Source organism: Ruditapes philippinarum, unplaced genomic scaffold (assembly GCF_026571515.1).
Source record: "Ruditapes philippinarum isolate M1 unplaced genomic scaffold, ASM2657151v2 ctg2063_1_1_1_1, whole genome shotgun sequence".
Taxonomy (NCBI): Eukaryota; Metazoa; Mollusca; class Bivalvia; order Venerida; family Veneridae; genus Ruditapes; species Ruditapes philippinarum.
Window position 1 is genome coordinate 18343 of NW_026853715.1, and position 19026 is coordinate 37368.

General features: G+C 32.2%; 1 protein-coding gene across 4 annotated transcripts in view; it reads right to left on the reverse strand.

Annotated features, from left to right (window-relative positions):
• LOC132737623 (cilia- and flagella-associated protein 100-like) overlaps positions 1-18243 on the reverse strand; it is a 34753-nt gene extending 16510 nt beyond the window's left edge. For 2 of the 4 annotated variants that reach the window (XR_009626754.1, XM_060724955.1), the window contains exons 1-10: positions 18116-18243; positions 12666-12788; positions 12120-12203; positions 10965-11056; positions 10120-10300; positions 9541-9608; positions 8758-8921; positions 8188-8344; positions 5909-6090; positions 5429-5489 (exon numbers count right to left, since the gene is read on the reverse strand). Coding sequence is in view for 3 of the 4 variants with exons in the window: in XM_060724955.1 (XP_060580938.1) it covers positions 5429-5489; positions 5909-6090; positions 8188-8344; positions 8758-8921; positions 9541-9608; positions 10120-10300; positions 10965-11056; positions 12120-12203; positions 12666-12735 (1059 nt within the window). In the remaining variant the exon portion in view is untranslated. The remainder of the gene's footprint in view (positions 1-5428; positions 5490-5908; positions 6091-8187; positions 8345-8757; positions 8922-9540; positions 9609-10119; positions 10301-10964; positions 11057-12119; positions 12204-12665; positions 12789-18115) is intronic. The other 2 variants (XM_060724954.1, XM_060724953.1) reach the window with 1 other exon arrangement.
• Between the last annotated feature and the right edge of the window lie 783 nt (positions 18244-19026).

The window sequence follows — 19026 nt, forward strand, 5'->3', positions numbered from 1 at the left end:
CTGATCAGACTGCGCAGATACGCAGGATGGTCTGGATGCATGCTGGTAGCAATCCCATTATGTTGGTATTGTCATGACGCTGCTCATTAATAAACATAAGCTCCCCTGAGACAGGGGTATGATACACACTTGATGATAAAATGTGCCTTAACATATAACATACCTGCATGCCAAATATAAACAGAAACATTAAAATCCTTCAAAAGTTGAAAGCAAAAATTTCACCTTAAAAAATGCTTTAATTTGGGACATTACTCTATTAATAATAAGTTGATTGCACCTTATATGTATTTTAATATAACATCCTTACATGTCAAATATAAAGACAATCACTAAAATCCCTCAAGAGTTTTTTCTGTGAAAATTGATAATTTACTTAAAAAACTGTAAAGATTGGAGCATTATAAACTCAATTAATAATGAGTTGATTGCAGCGGACAACAAATACCTACGAACAAGCAACCAAAATGTGGTAAAGCACTATTTCTTTTCTTTTGAATTTTCTTTTGTTATTTTCTTTTGTTTAAAAGAGGGCCATTGACCCCTTAATCTATTGTTATGGAATGGGCTCTATTGTTCTCTTTTGTTCTGTTTACAATTGAATGGCCCCTATTCATATTTTGTAGTGCAGACGGACAATGCTATACCATATAATTCATCCTGAAGGTCATCGGGCGTACAGAAAAACAAGTTTTCAAAAGCTTTAAGAAAGCCCTTGAATTAGGTACAAAAAAACAATAACATTGGAAACATTCAAAATAGAACTATAATTAAGTTAACATGGGTAAAAGAAAACCTTTCTTAAGCTCTCAGACAATGTATATCTTGGTAAAAACATTTTTGACAATGTTAATGTATCCCCCTAAATAAATCAAAATTAATAAAAATGTTTAAAAGTTTGTGTTGGCAGCAAATTAAGATAATGACAGTAATAGGAAATAAAATCAATTGGCAGTAAAGCATTTATATGTTTTTCTCCACTTCAAATTCTGACATGAGTTATACAAAAACCTTAAGTCTAGTACTTGTTACAAGTTTAAGTTATAGTACTTGTCTAGTGTATACATGTAAGGGTTTAAGTGTGTCATAAACAACACTGACTTACTCATTCTCCATATGTGATACTCATTATGACAAGAGCTGTCGGTAGGACAGCAACGCTCGACTATTCTTAGTGCTTGATTGTAAAAAAAATGCTTGATACAGTTACCTCCTCCTGTTTACAGGTTTGGGGTAATGATGGTGAACAAGTGTGCAAAGTTTCAAAGCCATAGGTCAATGGACTTTGAAAATATTGGAACTATTACAAAAATTTTAACGTAAATTCTAAGTCGAAAAAGGGGCATAATTCTGTCAAAATGCTTGATACAGTTACCTCCTCCTGTTTACAGGTTAAGGTAATGATGGTGAACAAGTGTGCAAAGTTTCAAAGCCATATGTCAAATATTTAAACTATTACAAAAACTTTAACATACGTGGTTACGCCGACGCCAACGCTGACGCCGACGCTCGGGTGACTACAATAGCTCTACTTATTCTTATCGAATAGTCGAGCTAAAAATGGTGAAGTGATCACAAATATTGTGAAATGACCATGAAAATGGTGAAATGACCATGAACATCATGAAATTTACCATGAACAGGGTGAAATGACCATGAAAATGGTGAATTTCATTATGACCATGAACATGGTGAATTGACCATGAAAATCGTGAAATGACCATGAACATCATGAAATTTACAATGAACAGGGTGAAATGACCATGAAAATGGTGAAATGACCATGAAAATGGTGAAATGACCATGAAAATGGTGAAATGACCAGGAACAGGGTGAAATGACCATGAAAATGGTGAAACGACCATGAAAATGGTGAAATGGCCATGAAAATGGTGAAATGACCATGAAAATGGTGAAACGACCATGAAAATGGTATAATGAACATGAAGAATATTTGGTTGTTCCAGCTCATATAAATTCTTCTTTGATCTTAATATAACATGGAAATTGACCACTTAATTATTTAGAAGTTTATTATGAAAATATTTAAACTATTACAAAAACTTTAACATAAGTGGTTACGCCAACGCCGACGCCGACGCTCGGGTGACTACAAAAGCTCTACTTATTCTTATCGAATAGTCGAGCTAAAAATGGTGAAGTGATCACAAATATTGTGAAATGACCATGAAAATGGTGAAATGACCATAAACATCATGAAATTTACCATGAACAGGGTGAAATGACCATGAAAATGGTGAATTTCATTATGACCATGAACATGGTGAATTGACCATGAAAATCATGAAATGACCATGAACATCATGAAATTTACCATGAACAGGGTGAATTGACCATGAAAATCGTGAAATGACCATGAACATCATGAAATTTACCATGAACAGGGTGAAATGACCATGAAAATGGTGAAATGACCATGAAAATGGTGAAACGACCATGAAAATGGTATAATGAACATGAAAAGTTTTCGGTTGTTCCAGCTCATACAAATTCTTCTTTGATCTTAATATAACATGGAAATTGACCACTTAATTATTTAGAAGTTTATTATGAAAATATTTAAACTATTACAAAAACTTTAACATAAGTGGTTACGCCGACGCCGACGCTCGGGTGACTACAATAGCTCTACTTATTCTAATCGAATAGTCGAGCTAAAAATGGTGAAGTGATCACAGTTATTGTGAAATGACCATGAAAATGGTGAAATGACCATGAACATCATGAAATTTACCATGAACAGGGTGAAATGACCATGAAAATGGTGAATTTCATTATGACCATGAACATGGTGAATTGACCATGAAAATCGTGAAATGACCATGAACATCATGAAATTTACCATGAACAGGGTGAAATGACCATGAAAATGGTGAAATGACCATGAAAATGGTGAAATGACCATGAAAATGGTGAAATGACCATGAAAATGGTGAAATGACCAGGAACAGGGTGAAATGACCATGAAAATGGTTAAATGACCATGAAAATAGTGAAACGACCATGAAAATGGTGAAATGACCATGAAAATGGTGAAATGACCATGAAAATGGTGAAACGACCATGAAAATGGTATAATGAACATGAAGAGTATTCGGTTGTTCCAGCTCATATAAATTCTTCTTTGATCTTAATATAACATGGAAATTGACCACTTAATTATTTAGAAGTTTATTATGAAAATATTTAAACTATTACAAAAACTTTAACATAAGTGGTTACGCCAACGCTGACGCCGACGCTCGGGTGACTACAAAAGCTCTACTTATTCTTATCGAATAGTCGAGCTAAAAATGGTGAAGTGATCACAAATATTGTGAAATGACCATGAAAATGGTGAAATGACCATAAGCATCATGAAATTTACCATGAACAGGGTGAAATGACCATGAAAATGGTGAAATTTACCATGAACAGGGTGAAATGACCATGAAAATGGTGAAATGACCATGAAAATGGTGAAATGACCATGAAAATGGTGAAATGACCATGAAAATGGTGAAACGACCATGAAAATGGTATAATGAACATGAAGAGTATTCGGTTGTTCCAGCTCATAAAAATTCTTCTTTGATCTTAATATAACATGGAAATTGACCACTTAATTATTTAGAAGTTAATTATGAAAATATTTAAACTATTACAAAAACTTTAACACAAGTGGTTACCCCGACGCCGACGCTCGGGTGACTACAATAGCTCTACTTATTCTTATCGAATAGTCGAGCTAAAAATGGTGAAGTGATCACAAATATTGTGAAATGACCATGAAAATGGTGAAATGACCATGAACATCATGAAATTTACCATGAACAGGGTGAAATGACCATGAAAATGGTGAATTTCATTATGACCATGAACATGGTGAATTGACCATGAAAATCGTGAAATTTACCATGAACAGGGTGAAATGACCATGAAAATGGTGAATTTCATTATGACCATGAACATGGTGAAATGACCATGAAAATGGTGAAATTTACCATGAACAGGGTGAAATGACCATGAAAATGGTGAAATGACCATGAAAATGGTGAAATGACCATGAAAATCGTGAAATGACCATGAAAATGGTGAAACGACCATGAAAATGGTATAATGAACATGAAGAGTATTCGGCTGTTCCAGCTCATATAAATTCTTCTTTGATCTTAATATAACATGGAAATTGACCACTTAATTATTTAGAAGTTTATTATGTATTACATTAATTTTCTAAAATAATCAAAAAGGACAATCATTATATTTTTAATGATTTTTTCAGAATTAAAAAACAAATAGTGAATGTTTGTCTGTCAAGAGTGAATTTCCAATTTACAACAAAGTAGTTGACAGAATAAATCAAGAGTACAATGAAACAGTTGATTAACTTTATAAGTTTATATGAACAGGTTTAAACAGTTATTTACCCAAAGATCCCGATTTACAGTGAAAGGCTTTCATCTTAATCCACTTGCCTAATGCCTGGCCTTGGTGCATTTGATATTTTATGTAGCTTAACCGAATATTATAAATTAGTATAAATAATTCATACTAATAACCACATGATATATCTGAGACAAAATTTAAATTATATTTGAAGATTATCTATAAGTTTCTCCCATAAATCATTTAACACCTACTCAATGATGTTGTTTTAAGCATGATGCATCATTTAAATGATAGATATTTGATAATTTTATTCAGTTTCCTCTCTTTAAGATGTTTTATAACTTAACGGAAAGCTAATAAGACACAGTTCAGGGTAGTGAAAAGGTACATATATTTAAATAGATTGTGATGTAGCTTATGAACTAGCCTGTATTAGGCTGGTGTTCTAAAAACAATTGAGATAAAATCTTGTGATACAATACATGAATATCATATACAAAATCTACTTAATGTTGTGAACACTTCAACAAACCAAATCAGAATAATCATCATCATCACTATTGCTCTCTGTACCTTCACTGTCCATATCACTCTAATCAATCAATCAATCAATCAATCAAATAATCAATCAAATAATCAATCAATCATGCGAGAAAGATTGCAATTTAATTTCAGTTAAAAAATATTATGCATTATAAAACAATATTGAGCACTACTGTGTCTATAAGTTTTTAAATCAGCAAGTGTCTGATAACAGATTTAATTCATGTCTATGCAGCTTTTGAATAGCATTAAAAATATTTTTGTCTCAATCTGAAATAGAAATTCTGAGCCTCCAGCTTCTATATTTATAGACCTAACAATCTTCTAACCAAACAGATCAGCTTGACAACTCATTTGTTGAAAAACATAATACAATGAATGATTTTTATTTAGTAGTAAGATGGTTATGATTATGAGTGAGATACATGTATGTCTGTAAATATGTGAGAGTTATTATACATAGATTTAAGACAAGAGAATTTCTACAACATACCTCATCACTATCATCATCAGATTCAGTTACCGTGGATACAGTACTTTCTTGTTCTGCAGTTCTGAAATAATGTAAATTGTTCATTTATATTTATCATTTATGAAATTAAAAAAAATACTAATGACTTGCTTCAAAATGCTATCAAATCAGTTTTTCATTTTTTTCATTTATTCACCTTGATTTGTTCTTTATTTTTCTTTCATGATTTAAAATAAGCATAATTACTAATTTACATGTTACTTGGCATTTTCTAGCTGTTATATTTAGGACTATCCTTTTTTCTAGCTGTTATATTTAGGACTATCCTTTTTGCTCCTCTCTTCATTATTCTCTACATATGCACAAATTACTTTCAATTTAATTTTTTGCTTTTACATTAATACTTGCTTACAAATCATCAGTGATTTATCTATACAGTAATATTGAACCATCCTGGGGGTATTTTGTAAAACAAAAATTCAACAATTTAGATGTCTAAACCTTTTTGTTGCTGATCCTTTTTTAGCAGCGTCACTGAGTCCTTTTCGTTTTTTGGTCTTTGTTTCAGTTTTTTCTGGTACAAGATCCGAGGTAGTCCTTTGAGCAGCTTTCATTTTCTCACGTTCTGCTCTTCTTTCTGATCGTTTCTTTGTGCGTCTTTCATCTATCTCTTTCTTTATTTCCTGTAATAACAGCCTCAACCATTTCATAAACAGTTAAAAAGAAAAGAAAAAAAACCATTATATTATAATGTTGCTTTTATAGATGCATACTTAATGATATTTAGAAAAGAACAGTTTTATCTAATATGTACATTTTAAAAACAAAAACATAATGAATCTTTGGTAGGCATATGCATAAATAAGTCTTTAAAAACATTTACTTCACGGAAAAGCTGTGTACAGAACAGTTATAATGCCTATAGACCCTTTCATTTAAGCGATAACAGTCAGGGAAGAGTTACTTCCCTTACCGGATGTGACGTAAATGGGGGATAAAACTATGCAGGTCGCAAAGAATGTTAGCTTATTGAAAAGTTAAATGCGTTTAAATACTGACCGTTCAATTATGATTATAACATGTAAAAATTTACGCATGCATACATAAGTTCAATATCAAGACAATAGAAAAGAATACAAAAACAAAGATTGAGATTAATTTTCGCTACAGAGTGAAACATCGAAATTTCAAAGTAAATATATTTATTAGATCTAGATTTTCTCTAATGCCAGGATAAAAAGCTAGTAACTAAATCAAATTTTAATATTTTATAAACACCCATACACACTGAAATTGCCTATTATAAATTTAAATGGCCATTTTCTAGTTTTCTGTGTTATTTTCTGTCATTTAGAAAATTCCGGCGTATTTGTGACAAACATGAAAATAAGATTGCCAATGTCTTTTAATGATTGTTTTTCAAGCTTTAATAGAACAATAACAGAATGCATTCTGTCAATACTTACTGATTCTTTTTCATTATGCCGTATAAAAAATATTTCAAAGAACCAGTGAAGGATATAATTTTATAAATATTCCGGAAAGAACGAAAACCATGTGGCATTGACTTTTATAATTTTAGATTCGCAACAGACGATAATAAGATAATTTTGATATTAAAAATCTATTAAAGACCTTTCCAGTAACTTATTTCATAGATAAATAGATGTGTATATATAAGCGCCACTGGGCCGTAACATATTAATTAACAGGGTGCTTATGTTGTATATACAAGCGGCACTTGGCTGTGATATCATAAATCACCAGGGTGCATTTTTTAGAGTTATAACATTACATCAGATTACGTCACTTTTGTTAGTTGTCAAAATATTTATGGTCCGAATTTTGTTATGGATCATCCTAGGGGCTTTATTGGTCATGCCTTACTGATTTGATACTCAATCCACAGTCCTACCAACTGGCACAACTTGTTTTTGTTTTTTTGTGATTTTTTTAAATATTTAATAAGCAGAGTATGACTTAAAATGTATCAAGTTGAAAATATTACTTTACCAGCTTAATTATTGGTGTGATGTACGATTTTTTGAGAGTGCATTTTTTGCCGACACAAATAGTATACTGTCATGTACATTCAAAAGAATTTTTACTTTTTATGCCTTTACATTTTTTTTGAAATTACATAGATTTATATTGTTGTTTTTCTTTTCCTTTGTAATGCTTAAATAAAAATGATTTTTAATAAACCAGTATCTTGCAATTAATTATTTCGCAGCCGTTTTTCGAAACTACCTGAACGAACATGGTAATCATGATCAGTTGCCCAGCAATATCTAGTCTACTATTAAAACAAATCGTTAACCTTATTATCATTTCACCATCCTTTTTATGTAATATCTTATTCAATTACACAAAATTTTGGCAATCTCAATCTTACAAGAGAAAGGATTAAGATCTTTATATCCCTCTATTATTGTACTTATATTATTGTACTAAATCGTATCGGCATTGTCCACCGAATCCCCCAATGACGTCATCCAAGGGCGACAACTTGAATACGGTCTTAAATGAAAGGGTCTATAAAATGAAAGCTGAAACTACAAAGATATCATTCCTTTACAGCCATAACTTAGGTATATTTGTAGATTCACATGTATTACATGGAGATTAGCATGTATTACACGGAGATTAGCATATGAATAAAGATTTAAAACTTTACAGTCATAATCAAATGATATATGTACAAAACTTAACAGAATCATATCTATAGAAAATATATAAATATCTTTACATGAACCTTCAATATTTCATTGTAAACATACCTGTGGAGTTAAATTTTCTAAGAAAGTCCTGTACATCTGATACTCTTTGAGGGTGTCTTCATATTTAGAGATTTCTGACTTTATGGCCATCATATTGGCATTGATTTTTTTAATTTCGGCTACTTTCTCAAGCTTAGCTTTTGTCTCTGTTTCAGCTCTAATTTATTGTGGAAAAAAAAAGAAACCACATGAATATTATTCATTACATATCTAATTGTATAAGCTTTACTATCATTAAGCAAAAGAAAATAGCATTTTGTACTCCTCACATAGTCCCCAAGTTTGAACCATTATACATTTCATCATAAAATAGAATACTTACAGATCTCAAATCAAAAAGCCCATTCCATAAAGTAATAATCTGCAAAAAAATTTCAAAACAATTTTATGAAATACAGTACTCAAAACTGTATCATAGTCATGATATTTTAAATGTTTGACACTTCCATGCAAAAAAACTATAAATTTTATTTGAATGCAGAAAATATAGTAATTTTGTACTGAAACCCAAAAATCTAAAATAACCGTTCGACTTCAAGAAGGATTATAAGCTAATACATATGTATTTACATTCTCATTGCCTCTGCAGAATTAGAATCATTTTCTTTCAAAAACTCGTCAAACATGGCAGCATCCTCTTCCAAATATTGTTCAGCAAGTTCAAGTTTTCTCTCCTCAGCCTGAGCTATCTCCTCAAGCTTCTGAGTTTCATCTCGCTTCACACCAAGTGAATACTGAAATACACAAAATTACAAGTTAATACTGAAATACACAAAATTAAGCTGAATACTGAAATACACAAAATTACCAAGTGAATGCTGAAATACACAAAATTTCCAAGTGAATACTGAATTACAAGAAAAATACCTACTAAAAGCATTAAAGTCAATATCAAGCACCAACAAAGTAAAAACAACTTGCAGTAAACACACTGGACATATCATTATACTATCCTTGTAAAAAAAACAAACTTGTGATAAACACTTTTGACAACAAGGAATGCACTGCTTCAGAAGTCCCTTTATTCTGGTTTCCTCATAGAATATTATTTTCTTCTGAAAGAATCCCCTAGACTTTCCTAGCATAGTCTACTTTTTCCCTCCCTATTGTGTCTTGTTCTTTTCTTTCTAAAAACAATTTGAATATCAGACAACATTCTTACATAACTGTGTCACCTAGTCAGTCACAAACTCATAATAGGAAATGGTAAAATACAAACAAAAGTAGGTATGTGTCTGTAAGTCAAACAATAAATTTACACTGATTGGTTACTGATGTTCATGTCATGAAGAAGTCAAATTTTCCAGTCCTCTCTGTAAATATAAAAAAATGCACATATTGTTACTTAATTACCTGGACTAGAAACATCTCTCTCTTCTTGGCAATGTATTCAGCCAGAGATTCCTTTTCCACATGGCGATCTGCAAAAAATCAAATCGCAATATGTGTATCAATAGATATATTCAAAATAGTTAAAGAACTGACTTAATGCATCTTATAACAGTGCTGTATTTTAATTTTAATTCAACTACTTGTACCTTAAAACAGTGTGTTATTACCAACAATATCCATTGCCTAATTTTTTAGCAGTTGAAAATGAGAAGTAAAAAAATAATTACTGCACACTTCACTGGTCTTTTTAGCATACATTTAAAAGAAATGATAGGGGTATTATAAATGTAGATGAAACATGTTAGATAATCAAAGAGAACAAGCATGTGAAGTTTCAAGCTTTTCCCTTCAGTGATTTTGGAGATACCAACATGCAAGCAAAAACTTAACAAAACTGTGACAGCCCAGTTGATGCCAGGGTGCATACAATAGCTCTCCTTATCCTTTGATTAGTTCAGCTAAAAAAATCCTTCATTAATTATAATAAAACATTCAAAGATCATATTAAGGTTTAAGCCTTCTAACAAAAGAAGTAACTACCTCTTGTGACAGCTATAGTAAACTGTGGGTCATCTTTGACAGCCACAGCTTTATCTGTTTCTTCTTCATCTTTCTCTTCATCAGAATCTGTTGGTTTAATCATTTGGGCTGTTTTGAAATTTACTTTGGAAGCATATGTTGTCTTTTCGTGAACTTTTAAATCTCGCTGCCTTAGACGTTCCTGGAAATAACAACAAAAAATCATTATTGTATGTTTAAATGTAACTATCATAAAACAATAAACAGGTCCATATAAGAGAATAGTCTTCTGCAAAAGTTGTCTGTTTGTTAGATTGGGTTTTACGTCACACCCACACAGTATAGGTCTTACCAGCTTACTGGTGAAGGAAGACCTCAGGTGCCCTCCTGTGCATTATTTCAGCCACAAACAGGCACTTGAGTAGAACCACCGATGTTCTGTAACCTAGATGGATAGCGCAGTCACATGAAAGAATCCACTCGCTGTTGGGATCTTCCAGTAAGAAAAAATTAAAAAACCTATCTTGTTATTGCCATAGTTATATTTATCAAGGAATATAACAATGGCCATCCAAACAAATTCTTTTGAAAATTTAACAAAGAAGTTGTGTTCACAGATTAATTTCTAGAAAAAGAAAAGAAACTGAGTAAATGTTGATCTGCATTATATGTGGTGATAGATTATTTTAAAGATTTTATTACTCAACCTGATATGGACTTTTTAGCTGATAAATATAACTTTATATGTACATGATGTACTAAATAAAATTAACATTGTCTAAGACTAGAAAAACCATATTTGTATATTTAAAAAAAAAAAGTTGGAATATTCAATAAAGAAGCTTAAATGTTAAGTACACATTTACCTGTTTCTTTCGCTGACGTTCTTTATCCCTCATCAGAAATATATCACTATCAGGTGGCATCTTAAATGGATTTCCTGCAGGCATTGTATCATCTGAAAAAGTCACAAGTAACATATTAATAATTACTCTCTCTTTATCTCTCAATGAAATAAAACATATTCCAGGTTCAATCTGTCAGTATTTATATAAAGTAAGTTTTTTAAACTAATGACAATTTCTTTATCATTAGTTATAAAACCTTTTTTTTATTACTGGTAGCGTTTTCATGACTCTCTTTAAATAATTTACTGTGTTACTGGTTTTATGGTAAAAATTGTTACAGTTATAACATTATTATATTTATGTGTTTTCAAAATACAATGAATTCTTTATTTTTTTCATGTTCTTGCCAGTGTTTATTACTTGTTGCTTAGTGTTAGTCAAGATATATTGTATCAAGAATATTCATTTAAATCATTTGAGCCTGCATTGTATACACCCAGAGCATATATCTAGATATCCTCATGTAAAAATCACAATCAACAAGCTATGTCACTGACAAGATAAACATGGTGGGTATTGTTGTGTATATCATTTGGATTTAAATGTTTAGACTCTTAAAGACAAAGCTAGATTATCTAAGGTAATAGCTGACCTAAAGTTCATTTCGTAAACATAAGGAAATGGAACAATTCTATGTTATTCTTGCTCTAAAGTACTGTACAGGTAAATTACCAAACATTATTCTATTATTAAAAACAATTTTGTTCAGTATGATGACACTGTTTGTTTGTTTTGGGTTTTACGTCACATCGACACAGTATAGGTCATATTGCGACATTCCAGCTTTACTGGTGGAGGAAGACCTCAGGTGCCCTTCCATGCATTATTTCAGGCACGAACGGGCACCTGAGTAGAACCACCGACGTTCCTTAAGCTAGCAGGATAGCTTCCTCACATGAAAGAATCCAAAGTCCCTGTTGGGATTCGAACCAACAGCGGTGAGGGGCAAGTGGTTTGAAGTCAACGACCTTAACCACTCGGCCACGGACGCCCCTTTGATGACACTGACCTTTTTTATATAAAAAAAAGTGTAAATAAATAGTCATTGTAGACTTTGAAGTTTTCTGTATATATATGATTAATTACACAAAGATAGCAATCTATGTTACCTACCTGAAAGTTCTGAATGATTGGAGCTTGACTTGGCAGAATTAGGAAAGGTAACTCTTCCAGATTGTCTTGATTGATTATCTTGCCCTGAAATACAAATAGTAGATACTAGACAATAGCTTATGTATAATTTATCCCAAAAAAAATTATAATAATAAAATTGTATCTTAAGGACCAAAATATAAATAAAATTTCTATAATATAAATATAGTATAGAAATTGCTTAATTATTTTCACTTTTGTGACATTTACCAAGCACAATATCAATTATCAGGTAAACATTGCTTTATAAATTGTAAATCAAACTTCTTACCTAATGAGATTGTAAAATATTTAAAAAGTATAATTTACGCCCTAAAATAAATGAGAAAAAAAATGTTAATTCAAAACAAGCGAAACTTTTCACTGGTTATCAAGTGAGTTGATGCTAGAATAAATTTAACAGACTTTACTGTCACAAAATTGCTGTAGTCTTATGCTGTAATGGAAGAGGAAATACAACCATTTTGCAGTCAACTTAAGAAAGATAATCATAATTATTAAACTTACTAGATTTTTTGCCTGAAACTATAGAGGCATCTGGTGAGCCCACATTGGATCTTGTTGGTGAATCAGCCATTTCTAGTTTATTGGTGTAATCATGTAAATAAGTTGATATCCTTGATTAAAACCCTGTGGAAAAGGGAAAACAGAATATTAGTCATTCAAAAGTAAAAAAAAGTAACACCTTTGTCTTCAGTAAAAATATTCTTTTGGGTGACTATGATTCAACACTCTATTGGTATCAGTTCTATTACTGTCAGTGACTTTGGGACATGAACAAAAATGGTATTGAATAAAAGGTCCAAACAGGGTTAAATGTTGGCCACTGGACCAAGGTTTTCTTTATATATTAACAGATTGGCGATCATTGGTCAATGCTGTTAAAATCTGTTGTATTTTTAGCCTGTTATGTGTGTATCAAAATATACACATTGACCACGAGCCAAATCAGTTGATTTAGTTTCCACTTCTGTTGCCTCAGATAAAAATGAAAATCCTGCTGGACAATTTTGATGCAATTTCTTTTCATATGTAATATCAGCTTCTGTAATCTTTTACATTATAGTATTATATATATTACAAAAGAAAATAATAATCTTTAATATAAATTAAAATCAAAATTAAAAAAAATTGAAAAACATGGGGTTATTTTTCTAATTTTCCCTTTCCTAATCCAAAAAATCAAAATTCATATTGAATTTAACTTATTCCCTTTTATGAAAGGGCCCATTAATGAAAAACTTTTCGGGAAAAATTTGCCCCCCCTCGGGGGCTTTAAAAAACGAAAACCCTTTACAAAAAAAGGGGCAGACTTTGTTTGATTGAATCTGTAAAACAAGGGAAAAAAAAATGAAAACTTCCTCACACCCCCAGTACCGGCTTGATTTGGTATTTCCAAATTCTAAACATTTAAAAAAATTCACCCTCTTTGTTAACTTTAAAGGAAACAGCACAGACCTTGACATTTGGACCCAACCCTAAACCATCCTGGTAAACGAACCCCTTAGGGGACAGGTTTGAAATGCTATTACACTGATATTGGAATTTTTTCCAATGTTTAGTACTGCAATGCTTGGAATTAATACACTCTACCGGTACATAAAAATAGAGAGGAAGTTACTATTAACAGCTTAAACATTTTTTGTCTACCTGCTTCATATCAGGGGCTATTGATGCAATTCAGGGACCCACATTCTCTTCAACAACCTCCACTTGATCCTATACAAATTGGCCACCATCTTTTGATTTTGTACAAGCACTATGAGCTTGTATCAGTAAATTGCATTCTATACCAATGGCGTTACATTATGAGTTGGTAAATTACAATTGTTTCTCCACCAAAACCACCCAATGTTTTAGCCAATCATTGTGAGGAGAGTCTGATAAACAGACCACAAACACTTGATTCATTTTTTCTGCTATCTCCTGAGCTTCACCTTGAAAGGTCCTGGGACAGATAGGAATAACAAATGACTGAAGCATTACAGTTAAGTTGGTCATTTGGCAATTAATATGGTTTTGGCTGTGCATGTAGAACTATCAATCAAATATATCATCGGGTGCCCAAAATTCGATTGTCCCTATATTCTACAGTCAACACTATTTCTGTTCTTTTTATTAATATGAAATTAGGCAAAGCCTATGACTGGGGAAGTTGTTCATTTTCTAGTTCACATTTTCCAGTTTATATCAACGTTTATCATTAAGCCGAGAAGTTGCTATTGTTCCGTTATTGGAACACTTCAACTATTATCATTGAGTTACATTGAAAATAGCCGTGCCCAACTAGATTTAACACTGAAAATTTCACCCGCAGGTATAGAAATCTATATATCTATATTTCTAATTGTTTTTTATTTAACTTTCTTTTCATTAAGAATATACTTATATAGTGTATCAAACTAGCACTGTCAACGAAAACAATGAGGGGTAACGAAAGATGGCCACCCTTGGATAAATCATTTAGATGTTAAAATGAGAACATGAAAAGATTGTAAATGAAGGTCAATATACATGCTATATGTAGACGTATACCGTGGATTTGAATCTATTTCTTACATTGGTCAAATTCGATACAGTCGTTTAGGGTGTTCCGGATCTTAGTTAGTTCCGGACCACTGTCAGTAAACTAATAAAATTGTGAAACATGTGGTAAATATTTCTTGAAATGGTTGTTTGATTTTGAAAGAATGGTCTTTTCTGGAGAAATTGTCGGTTATTTATTTACCAAAAGCGATTTTCATGACATGATTTTTTTACTGATGACAAGTGACCTTCCACATTTACTCAAGAAAAAGTACGGGAAAAAAATTGGTGATTCTGTGAACAGGGCCTCGTGAAATTGGTAAATATTGAACCAATACATCATGTTTATATACCAAAATGTTCACAAACATGTCCTCTGTCAATCAAAATAAGCGAAAATACCATCACCTGTTCTTGACAATAGTCACATGCCATGAAATGAAAGCAGTCGTTCGGCTAGTTTCGGATCACATGACCTTCCATACTGGGGGTGTTCTCAAAAGCACTTTGGACTGTCAAAACAGCTGATTTCAAGTCACAATTGATGTTTAATAATGTTGTAAATTAAAATGTGTTACTGTTTTGATAATTGGGATATTTTTTCCTGAATTATAGCTGATTTATTGAGGATTTATTTGTTTGAAATGTGATTTTTTTGTTAGAATGTTATCTGAATGTATTTAAATTACAACTTTATTTAAACAGACTGACAGAGTTATTCATGCAAAATATATTTATGTGTTTCATTTTTTATTTTCCTGTTGTATGGTGAAATTAAAAAACAATTTCAAATAACATCAGTTGCACTTAAATATGTAATTTATTTTCAGAAATGAGGAAACCAAAACATCAGAGTCCAGCTGTCAAAAAAAGCAAATGCAGTTAAAAAGAAGTACAACAGGGGCTCACCTGGGAAATCACTTCGGTGCAAGAGAGCAATTCTGGCCATAGAAAAAAAAAGAGGTAACTGTCAGGAAAGCATCAAGAACTGTATGGCTTATCTTATGGTTATTTACATAGGCGTCTTTCTGGAGAGGTTGAATTAGATAGTCGAAATGGTCCACAGCCGATTTTCACTAAAACTGAAGAAGAGGCGATGGCACATTGGCTGAAAGAAAAATGGGCAGTCGAGGCATGGGGTTAAACCCGGGAGATTTTTTGGACTTTGTTCAGAAATTAGTCACCCAATGAAAAGAAACAAACACCATTTGCAAATAATAGGCCTGGATATGACTGGTTTACTATGCATTCATGGAGGCGTAATAGTTCAACATCGTGAAATTGAGAACTGAAACCCCCACTGGAAACTTGTTAGAGCTAAATTTACAAAAGAGAAGACAGACGAATGGTTACAGTTCATTTAGAGAGTTTTTGTCATTGAAAGGATTAATTGATAAGCCAACCCGCATATGGAATGCTGATGAAACAGGGTTCAGTATGGGAAGTTACATCCGGCAAAGTCATTGGCCCAACAAGAGCAGAACACCCAACTCAAGTGCCTCATTTGTCTGGTGGTCACAGTAAACAGCGTCTTACTGTAATGTTCTGTGGGTCAGCAGATGGAACAATGATGCCCCCTTCTTTGAACCTAAACCAGAGTGTTAGCAGGGTTTTTTCAGGACTGTGCTAGACGAAGATGGCAGTGTGTATGCTGTTGCTACTGGTGAACCCTGTCAGAGCTTTCCTCCCTGGCCAGCACCTGGGGACAAAGGTGGTGGAGCAGTTATTTCCTTGCTCCTATTATATTACAAGTACACCAAGCAATTCGAATATAACCTTTCCTTGTTGAGCTCTACTTTGGAAAAAATGGCAGAAGGTTCAGTTATGAAAGTGTCATGTATGTAGTTATTTGTACATGCAGTGTCTATTCTAGGACGCGCGAGTTGCGCGATTCACGCTAGTATTTAACAGATCGCGCACAATTCAAAATCATGTGCGTGAAAAATCGCGCATCTATAAAAAAAAGTTAATAAAACCGTAAAACTTCCATCCGCGCATTATATTGGTTGTTTTGTTTACATTTACACCGAAAACCGAAGGGAGGTAACTGTAAGCTAATTATAATAATTTAGTACCGTATTGGTACTGGTTACGTGAGTTGACGGAAATTAACGGAATGTTCCGTATCGAATTGAACTAGTGTGCTAGGTCTGACAGTTGGGCGCCATTTTAGTGTTGTAAATAATCAAGAAAAAATGAGGCAATTCCTAGCTTGGCTACGATCTAGACGTGAAAGATAGTTACAATTATTTTGTATGCCAATCCCTTTATAATCAATCGCGGCAGTTCTGTAATAATTTGTTTTCGTTTAAAAATTCAGGGGGGGGACAACTTCTGCTGCCTTAAATAAATATTATCTTTTTAATTATTCATCGGTTGAACGCTCAGTGTAAAACTTAATGCAAGACGATTTAACATTGGCAGTTTATATTGGCACCCTTTGATTTTGAAAATCGCCCCCTTTTTTGAAATAGAGGGGGGAAACTCACCCCTGTTTTTCATTCCCTAGAAAAAGACACTGTACATGTAGATATATCAGTTTTGAGCACACTCTGTGACATTGATCTGAACATTATAATTATATAATGTGTACTTTTCTAGTCCTTTTGTATGTTGTCTAATTTGATTTATTCCCTTTGATTAAACTGGATTGCCTGTTAACATTTTTAAGATTCATTGAATCTCAATCAGTGGTTTTAAATGCTTTATAAATCTTGTTAGGCTCTGTGGTCAATTGTTACCATCTTGTTTAATAAATATATTCTGAATTTAAAATGTTTTTAATCTTATTTCATCTTTTAAATTGACCCATGTGTAAAATTGTGGCCCCTTTTTTGGTCTTTCTTTGAAATTAATGGCCCAATGGCTCTTACAAACCAAAGAATATTTTCTGAAACACATCACCCCCAATTACTGAAATTAGTAACCATTGGGAAAGGTTTTTTTGAAAATGTTTTTGGAAGATCCCCCAAAATGGGGTCCGAAACTGCCTAAACTGAACCGGGAAAATAACCGAAAGGTCAATTGCTGCTCGGGTCCAAATAAGAATGAAAACCTCAACAGCTTTTTGCAAAAAATTATGTTGGTTTTTAAAAAGAGGAAGAAATTTTTCTTTTTTTGAAACAAATTAAAATTTTAAAAATGCATTTCAGATAAGGTTTACCAAAAAATTTAAATTTTTTGTTAGCGAAACCAGAAAAAACCTAAAGGGCTGGGATATATGACATAAATTTTTTCCCCGTAAAAAATGAAAAAAAGAATATGCAAAGCCAAAGTCTTAGAGCTTGAACAGTTGAAAGTTGTAATCGACAAAATAACGTATCTACTATTCCAAGAAAGTAACTTCCGAACAGAAACAGAATATTTCTTCATAAATATTAACCTGCAAATCAGCATTAATCAATTTGAAATTGTGGCAGAAATTCACAAACCTGATCAGAATAAATTTCGCGAAATATATGCTAACGTTGCTAAGGACAATAATGAAAGGTACACGTATTTATTTTAAAAACTGTCGAAATAAAAGAAAAAATTGAGAACCAGTCAAATGTACAGGATGTACTATTCGCCGGTCTCCTATCGGTAGTTCCCGGTCTCTCCCGGACTATTTTGACCGGGATTTACTAGAGACCGACGAATAGTATCACACGTTTATTGTCTTGTCTCTCCCGGTTTTGGAGTAGATGTTTTATTTGATATCGTAACAAATAAATGTTTTTTTCCAAAATGAATGTTTTTCACTCTCAGTTTGGTTACAATAATTAATTAACACAGATCAACTCTCAAATTTATTTATTATTACTAAACATCAACATACAATTCTAAACAACAACAGCATGTTTCATTTTACATGTATTTATATGAGATAAAAACAACAAATATGTACAATTATTGAATTAAAAAGGTACATTTTATGGTATTAATATGACACAATCAACTTTGAAACATTTTATTTAATTTAATTTGTTATTCCTATTCGTGTTTTAGTAAAGATTCTGAAGGGGAATTATTCCAAGGTTACAAATTAAGATTTTATGATTATTCAATTGATTGATAATTAAAAAGATAATGAAGTAAAATCCACATGTAAAGGGTTTAAGAATAATCAATTTAATATATTGAAAGATTAACCGTAATTTACTTTTTTCCATTTTTTTTTTTTTACTTATAATCGTCGGTCAATATGACAATTGTCTACAGCAGTGAAACACACCACACTGATCCCAACAAAGCCTAGATTTCCTTCAAGGACGAACTTAACCCCCTTTGTTCTATTCACATACCAACTAAAGTGCACTAAAAACACGTCGAGATTTACCATGGTTAAACAAGTCCATTTTTT